This window comes from Fukomys damarensis, unplaced genomic scaffold (assembly GCF_012274545.1).
Source record: "Fukomys damarensis isolate Sample0158 unplaced genomic scaffold, DMR_v1.0_HiC HiC_scaffold_34, whole genome shotgun sequence".
NCBI lineage: Eukaryota > Metazoa > Chordata > Mammalia > Rodentia > Bathyergidae > Fukomys > Fukomys damarensis.
In genome coordinates this window covers 1,648,647-1,657,744 of record NW_022900946.1, presented here as the reverse complement: position 1 = coordinate 1,657,744, position 9,098 = coordinate 1,648,647, and the positions used below count along the sequence as shown (strand labels likewise).

The following is a 9,098-nucleotide window of genomic DNA, read 5'->3' as shown; positions in this document are numbered from 1 at the left end:
GCCTCGTCGCTGTCGCTGTCGCCCCGGGGCACGGCAGGCACCCAAGGCTCGGGGGACTGGACTTCAACTGCATCCACTGCACCGCGCGTGGTGGCCACCTCCAGGACATCCTCGTCGCTGTCGCTGACCAAGTCCACAAGCACTGTGTCCACAGTGCGCCCGGCTGGAGAACGCTGGGCGCAAGGACGCCCACCCCGAGCGCCTCGGCCAACCCGCCCAGCTCGGGGCCTCAAAACCTTTCTCCTAGCGGGTTCCGCCATCTCACACAACAGCCCCACCCGCCCGTCTCTACTCTCCGCGCCCACCCACCTCGCCAAGCGATCTCGGCCTCTCATTGGGTGAACAGCCTGCCAGTCAGCGTTCCTCTTCACCCACGCGCTCCGGATCCGCCTCCCTACCTTTTCATTGGTCAGCATATCCACCCATCAGGCATCTGCCATTGAAAGCAAGGCGCCAAACATTCTAATACCCTCTGTGCAATCAGCGAAGGTTTTGACTTGGTCGGACTCACCCATTGGCTGAGCTCGTCTCTGTTGACACGCCTTCTCTCACGGCCCATGCCCATATAAAAGACCCGTTGGACCCTCTGGTAGAGGAGCGAGGCATCCTGGGAATGGTAGTCCTCAACTCTGAAGTATAGGGTCAGACGTGAACTTCAGGAGCTGCATAAACTGCAGGTGGTGCGCTTGTTTGTCATCCTAGGAGACAGAGAGGTTAAGGCAGGAAGATCGCCCGGAATCCAAGGTCAGCCTGGGCTACTTGAGCTCAAGGCCAGTTCAAACTGTATGGGGAAACTCTGCCCTGAAAATAAATAAATAGAAATGCAGCCAATAAAGACAAGGGTCACTAGGTTTCAGTTATGAACAAGGAGTATTATACTGGCATTTGGACTGCTGGCCATGTGTGTTACGTTCTGGTGGAAAACTCCTCTGCATTTGCTCCTGTCCTGAGACTTTGATGGAACCTGAAATTAAGAGCAGCAGATGATTTATTCTTACTGAGGAAATTTCAAGGCAGTCTAATGTTAACACAGTGGCATGGCTACCGTTGGGGGCTTTTAGACAACTCTACTTTGAAAATCAAAACCCAGTCACAGGACCTGGGAGTTAGTTCAATGGTTCTGCCTCCTGCTTTGCAAGCACAAGGTCCTGAGTTCAATCCCAGGTTAAAAAAAAAAAAAAAAAGTCACAGATGAGTGATTGAAAGTTTTAGGTTTGGCCAGAAAGGAAACTAGTAAAGTTTCAGACTGATGGAGCAGAGGAGAATTTGGTTGCAGAAAAGGAACAGCGATAGTAGAAAAGATGGCCTGAAAACCCAAGAACCAGTAGGACTGAACCCTTTGTAGCCTCAGAGTTGCAAAGGTAAAAGGCTCTGCTTTGAGAAGAGCTGGGGCACTATGTTCCAGAATGGGGGTGGCCTAGAGAATTTGTTCCTTGGGAACTGCTTCACAGTGCTAAGGAATCCAACATTAAACCCCTACCATCCAGAAATAAGGAAGCCTGGCTACTGCTCCAGCTGTCAGCAGACCATGGAGTCATCTACATGGCACTGATTTTAAGTGCGTGCAGAATACAAGAGTTGTGGAGTGAGGAAGGCTTCCACCCAGATTTCAGAAGAAGGCCTGGGAGATCAGGCAGTGTGCTACTACTGAGTTGGCAATTTGTGAACCTGTGAGTGTGAATCCAAAGGTGCAGTGGAGGCCCCAGAATGTTGGAGAAGCCAGAACCGTGGACTGTCTGAGGAAAACTGTAAGGAGAGAGCCGAGCTAGTCCAAGAGAAAGGCCATGAAAGCTGCAACCACATACAGTGGCACATACCCAAGCCCTTTGGAGCTCACATCTTGCCACAGATTGTCTCGGATGCTAGACATGGAACTACGGGACTTAATGTTTGCCCTGCTGGGTTTTGGACTTGCCTTGGTCCCATTCCTTTCTATTCCTCTATTTGGAATGGGAAAGTCTATCTTGTGCCATTGAATGTTGGAAGTATTTAACTTTCTTTTTATCACATTATATGTTGGAAGTATTTAGCTTTCTTTTCATTTTGTATGTAGCTCACAGCTGGGACTTTACCTTAAATCTCAGAGACTTGGGACTTGTACTTTTCAGCAATACTGAAACTGTTAGGACATTGGCAACTCTTGGAGATGGACTAAATGCCTTTTTGCATAAAGGGATGTACATGAGTCTTTGGAGGCCAGGAGTGGAATTTTATGGCTTGAGTCTAGATGTCCTCCCAAAGCCTTCTGCAGTCATAGGTGGTGTTTATCAGAGGTGCCTGGATCTAGGATGTGTGGTGTTGGGATTAAGTGTGTGATGCTGAGACTAAGGAAGTATAATTACTAAATTAGTCCACTGATTGGTTTGGCACAGTTTGGGGTGTTGATAATGGGAAGGCTGACCTTGGGTGTGGATGGCACCACCCAAAGGGAGGGTAACCTGGAAGGGATAAAAGGAAGAGGCAGGCTGCTGCTGCTACTTTGTTACTGTGCTGCTTTAGTGCCTTCTGCCCACCATGAACTCTTTCTCCTCTGCAATGTTCCATTGCCATGTCAACCTGCCTTGGAGCCAGCCAAGTGTGAACTGAAGCCTCTACAAACTGTGAGCCAAAATAAACCTTTCTTCCAAAAAACTTAAAAAGAGCTGGGATTTACAGTGTCACTGTGCTTACCTTGCAAGTACAAGGTCCTGAGATCAATCCCCAGTACCAAAAAAAGAAAGAAGTAAACATATCTTTTAAAAGGCAGAGTACATAGCTCAGTGGGAAAGCACTGGGTTCAATTCCCAGTACTGTACTGAGAAGAAAAAAAGCCAATGAGGTCACCTGCCTTGAAAGTGCAAGGTCCCGAGTTCCATCCCTCACCCCCCATACCAGAAAAAAAAAAGCAGTGAGGCCTGCAACTTTACAGGTGGCTCCCACACAAGTCCCCATGGCCACTGACCACTGTGGGTGAGAAGCACTGGCTCAGCACCCATCCCACATACATGTGCCCACCCTTGTCACGACCCCCTCTGCTGAGGGATTCTGGGCAAGGGCAAGGTCCCCGCCTCACAGCCCAGGACCCCTGTAAGGTGAGTGTGGGTCAAAGTGACTGGCTTCATCCCTCTGCTGAACAGGAAGCTCAGCACACACACGTTCCTCATGAGTTTGACCCTCACATATTAAAAAAGAGCAATTTAATATTTGTCCCTAGAGCCAAGATGGAATGCAGAAGAAAATATTGATTATGACACTATTTCACAACTCAAAACATACTGAAAAAAAGAAGAAAAATCATAATTACTATATTTCAAACTTTCTTTACATTGAAAAATAATTCTTGGGCCAGAGATTTAGCTCAGTGGTTCTGCCGCCTGCTTTGCAAATGCAAGGACCTGTGTTCAATCCCCAGTACCATAAAAAAGAAATAATTCTTACTTGTGTTCAAAATATCAATATAAACCACAGGGAAGAAATGACAAATTCAACAATAACTGTGTTCTTGTGTACTTCCTTCTCAGTGACCTAAGAGAGATCAAACAAGATTTAGGAAAGTTTTTAGACAACCCTAATAAGTACAATGCAATCTCTAGAGAACTTACTCAGACCTGTGAACTAGACTGGAAAGATGTAATGTTATTCTCTCTCTCTTTTTTTTTTTTTTTTTTTTTTTGTAACTGGGATTGAACTTGGGATATTGAACTTTTGAGGCAGGCAGCAGAACCGCTGAGCTAAATCCCTGGCCCTAAATGACTCACTTTATTGCCTCCTCCATATTTTATAATCAAGACCAGGATGAAGCCAAAAGAAAAAAACAAAGATGGGTCAGGGATTTAGTTCAGTGGTTCTGCTGCCTGCCTCACAAGTGCAAGGACTCAAGTTTGATCCCTGGTACCAAAAAGAATAAAAATTTTTAAAAAGATAAAAAAGAAAGAACAACCAGAGGAAAAAACAGACCAAGAGAGTAGGGTTGTTTTAATTTTAGCCTTAAAAGAAATAGACCTTAAGTTTCATTCTCAGGGCTCCAAGAAGAGCCTGATGACGAAATTCACCTGCTATTGCTGTGGAAAGCCAGACCTTACTAGACTGTCATAATAGGCCCCTTCTGCCTTGCCCTGATTGTAAATGTGACCAATGGAATTCGGATTGCCCCCTGAGCTAAAGGCCCAAGAAACCAGACCATCTTACCAGCTGGTCCCGTATGACCAGCTGGTCCAATGAGATTAAAGGGCCCTCAGGCAGTCTCCGCCTTCTCCCTCTGGCTGGACTGATAGCTACACAGAGGAGCCCCAGCTAATCATGATTATAGGAAAAATACAACCTGTTGCTAAACTTTGTCTCTTGGTCCTTCTCTTCAACCCTGCCCTTCCTTCCAGCCATCATACCTCAGTAAAAGAAGTCACTAGAGAGGAGGTAACTTGCCATTTCTCACAATCTTTAGGCTGTAACTTGGATGGCTTTCTCTTCACCCATTCCTTTTAAATTATGCCTGAAAGTCCAGTTCCCTTCCTGAGGAGAGATATTTTATTTTATTTTATTTTATTGAAAAACTGTGAGCTTGGGAATTAACTCAGTGCAGCTGCCACCTGCCTCACAAGCACAAGGTCCCAAGTTCAATCCCCAGTACCAAAAAAACAAATAAATTAAATAAAAATAAAAACTGTGATATGCATATACCCAGGTCAAATACACTGCCTCCCCCTCATATAGACAAAAATAAACCCTAAAGTATGGGCAGCCAAAGGTAAACTAGAAAAATAAATAAATAAAAGCTGCTTTCACTACAGTGAAAGGTTTTTATTCCTTCTAATTCTTATTATAAGATATCTCAGTTAATTGACCTATAAAAAGTTCTCACTGGTCTTATTTATAACTCTAAACCTAAAAACTATAAAAGAGTTATTATAATTCCACTTGACAAACACATCTGAGTGCACTCTGGTTTATAAACAAATCTTATGTGTGCCTGTTCACCTGTCTGCCCAATCTGTAAGTGGTTACAGTACTTACAGCTGTTTTGTATGAGCTCAACAATTTTTTCTTATTTTTGCCTTTTTGGATTTTTAAGATGCTTGTCTATAACTCATTAGAGTTAAGGACATGCCTCCAACTAGGTTGCCAGCTGATCAAAATGATGGAGAGACTGGCTTTGTAAGTACAATACATATTGATGACTGCGTACCATAATTTGGGAGTCTTTCATTGCTCAAAAATAATGTGTTAATTATTATAGCCTCATTCTCATAGGTCATCTAAAATTTGTTGAGATAATCAAGTGGGGACCCTTTGGCCTTCTGAACAATTCTGGACTCCCCTTCATGAATAAAGGAGCAGCTGCCTGGAAACATCTTATTCCAGCCTTTGTTCTCCAATGGTATCTCAATTGTTTCCAGAGTCCTGTGGGAGACACACACCAACAAACATTGCTAAACTCATTACCATAATATGTTTATGTTGGTTATTATCAAAAGGTTATATTTTCTGTGGGTAAAGAAATAAGATTTTCTTGGGTGAAGGGAAGGCAGGGACAAGGGGAAAAAATGAGAATCAAGACCTATTATGTAAAGGTACAGAATCCCAATGATGTATGTAACTGTACTGTATACCTAGATTGTACCAATAAACTCAATAAAAAGAAATAAGATTTTCTTACTAAAAAATGTCCTTAGGCTGGGCATGGTGGCACATGCCTGTAATCCCAGCACTCAGGAGGCTGAGGCAGGAGAATTGCTGTGAGTTCGAGACCAGCCTGAGCTACATAGTGAGTTCCAGTTCTGTCTCAACTACATAGTGAGACCCTATCTCAAAAAACCAAAAAAAAAAAAAAAAATGCCCTTAGTACAAACTAAATTAAGAGAAAAAGGTTTCCACATAGCTGTGACATTAACTATTGCTAATCTCATGTTATACTAAATGTATTCATGCCTTCCAGGTGTACAGGTCTTCTAAGGTGTTAAACTAAGATTATTTATGTTGATAACCTTTTTCCTAGACTCAGATATCCGCCTTCCTCTTGTGCTCTAGCTAGTTATGATAAGAGATACATGTCAAACAAGCATGAGACCATCAGTCAAATGACTGTTTAAAAAAAGGCTTATGTGATGTTTAAGTTATATTTGTGTCACTACACTTAGAGATGCTCAGGCACTAAATAGTCCAGACAATGTCACACGCTTCTTTGATGACATCAAATTAAAGGATAACAAATTAGGTGAGAATTTCTTCACATACCAGATATGGATGATAAATTTAAAAGTTATTCTATACTAAGACAGAGATTTAAATGTGTTTCAAAGATAATATCATGATTGTCATGCTAAAATACTATTCTCTGTAAACTTTTATAATTGTTGTCTATTAATATTCTGCAGAGGTTCAACTTTTAAAACAACCATAATTGATAAAAAATAATCCTGTGGCTGGGCCAGGGATTTAACTCAGTGGCACTGTGCCTACCTCTGTGAGCACAAGGTCCTGAGTTTGATCCCCAGTGCCAAAAGAAAAAAAAATCCTTTGGCTATACTTGATATTTCAAGGTGCTTGACATTCAAATCAAATTATAATAGGTAAGCACACTGCTTCCACTGGAATACTGATGTAACTGATCTTCTCTTCTGGGTGTTCAACTAAAGTTTAGAGATCAAAACTAGAGAGATAGCTGGGCTAAGAGAACAGCTAATATTTTGGCCCTGGCCCTCCAAGGTCAACAAGGACCAGGACATGAAAGAGCCTTTTCTAGAGGATCCTACAACTTTGGTGAGTCACCCAATCTCTCTCCCGCTCTCTCTGTCTTTTTTGTTTTGTTTTGTTTTTGTTTGTTTTGAGGCGGGGTCTCACTATGTGGTTGAGACTGACCTGGAACTCACTACGTAGCCCAGGCTGGTCTCAAACTCACAGCAATCCTCTACCTCAGCCTCCTGAGTGCTAGGATTACAGGCATGCACCACGATGCCCAGCATTTTTTTTTTTTTTTTTGGTACCAGTGATCAACCTTGGGACCTTGTGCTTGCAAGGCAAGCAGCAGAACCACTGAGCTAAATCCATGGCCCAGTCACCCAATCTCTTGATCAAGGAGATTGCTGGACCCCAGAGGACAAAAATCAACAAATGTACAGTGTGCCAAAGAAGTGTCACCAAGAGAAAAATGTTTCCCATGTTTTTACAGAAGGAACGTGGTCTAGCAAGTCTGTGACCCATCCTGGCAGCTGATACTAGCAGAGGAGCTGAGGCTTTGTATATGGTTCCAAAAATAAGGCCGGAGGAGACTTATCTGACCTTAATAGATAGCAAGAGGTTAATTTTCATTAATATAGGTCTCGTTTTAACTTGGTTTTAAACACCCAGCAGAAAAATATTACCAAAAGATATATTGAAAAAAATACCATAGTACTAACAGCTTGATAGAAAAAGGGGCACCAATCACTGACTCCTTGTGGCAGTTTCCCGCTAAACTGATGCTAACCACTGTTATTGGTCAATGAGGCTAAAAAACTATGATAAAAGATGTAAAAGCTCAACAAGAGTCTTTAAGTTCTTTAGCTAACATTGTCCTTCAAAACCACCAAACTCTTCATCTCCTTACAACTAAAATTAAAAAGACTTGTGACAAAAATATTACTGGACTGGAGTTCAATCCCCAGTATCAAAAAATAAAATCAGACTTATAATCTCCATCAGTAGAGGGGCCTATGAGACAACCAGCTACAGTTGCTACTCCAGTCCCTTAAAAGCAGTGTCTAGACATGGCTCTTTCCCCAACCTGCCTTCCCATTCATGGTTTGATTATTTATGCCTTAGTTTCATAGAAAATTTGTTTATTCTTGCCTAAAGGCTACCAAGCTCCAAGTGACCACAAGGATGAACCAACAACAAATGCACAAGATCCTTCTTATCAGGACCCACTAGACTGACCTTGTAAAGAAAGTTCATAGCTGCTAAACTATATGACTTCTATCCAAGGCCCCTGAGATTTAACCCTCTAGAGAATATCTCTGACTGCCAATTACAACTACAACTCCCTTCCAGCTGGAATATCCAGTGGTCATTGCCCCTTGCCCCCTCATGACAGTTAGGGATGTCTCTTCAGAGGGGAGACTACTATAGACAGCTAAGGTAGGTAAAAATATTACAGGCAGTCAGGTAGGGCTAGGTTCTCCAGAAAGGCAGAGCAAAGGTAAAACACTACAACTGTGGCCAGACTCATCTGTTGGAGACTAGGCCTGCTTACTTCCCCAAGGGACAAGATAAGTGGTAACACCTGGCCTAATGAAGTCTAGATGACATCAGTCTCCGCAGTGGGTGACCAAGACCTCCAGACCCATTGATTCTTAGGAAAAGTCTTTGTTCTTTCCATGAACACTTGTCACATGACTTGTTTCCCCATTGGATCACTATTACCTAAGCAACTATACTTGTAACCTTATTGGCTTATTGTAGTTTTTGTTTTTTTTGTTTTTTTTTTAATACCGGATCAAACTTGGGACCTTGCACTTACAAGGCAGGTGAAACACTGAGCTAAATCCCTGGCCCTGATTGTAGCTGATTGTGGTTTTTGCTCTATAAAACTTCCCTGTAAAGTGGGGTCCTCAGCTACCCATTTGGGACCCCACCTGCCTCTCAGGAACTATCCTCTCAATAAACATTCCTACTCTTGGTACCAGAGATCGAACTCGGGTCCCTGCGTTTGCGAGGCAGGCGGCAGAACCACTGAGCTAAATCCCTGGCCTAAACATTCCTACTCTTAACCTCTGTGGTTCCTAGAATTCATCCTTCAACTTTAGAATACACAAACTTAGCATGTCAGACATCTAACAGGTTGAGAATTATATTTCCCTTATATCATTTAGAGATCATATTTCATCTCCTGATATTCCCTATATCACTGTCTCAAAATAAAAATATAGGGCAGGGGATTTAGCTCAGTGCTTGCAAGCACAAGGACCTGAGTTCAACCTCCAGTACCAAAAAATAAAAAGGGATGGAAGTATAGCAGAGATCAATCCTCAGAATAAATGAATGAATGAACAAATGAATAAATAAATGGAGTTGGGAACCTCAACTCGGTACAGCAAACTTTTGACATACCATCGCAGAAAAGCATTTCAGGACGTCACTGAGAG

General features: G+C 42.7%; 1 protein-coding gene across 1 annotated transcript in view; it reads right to left on the bottom strand.

Moving 5' to 3' along the window:
- The window catches only part of Nfatc2ip (nuclear factor of activated T cells 2 interacting protein), a 13,341-nt gene extending 9,801 nt beyond the window's left edge, over positions 1-3,540 (bottom strand). Inside the window, exons 1-2 of the mRNA XM_010623560.3 lie at positions 3,418-3,540; positions 3-698 (exon numbers count right to left, since the gene is read on the bottom strand). Of these exons, the coding sequence (XP_010621862.1) occupies positions 3-416 (414 nt within the window). The 5' untranslated portion in view covers positions 417-698; positions 3,418-3,540. The remainder of the gene's footprint in view (positions 1-2; positions 699-3,417) is intronic.
- Between the last annotated feature and the right edge of the window lie 5,558 nt (positions 3,541-9,098).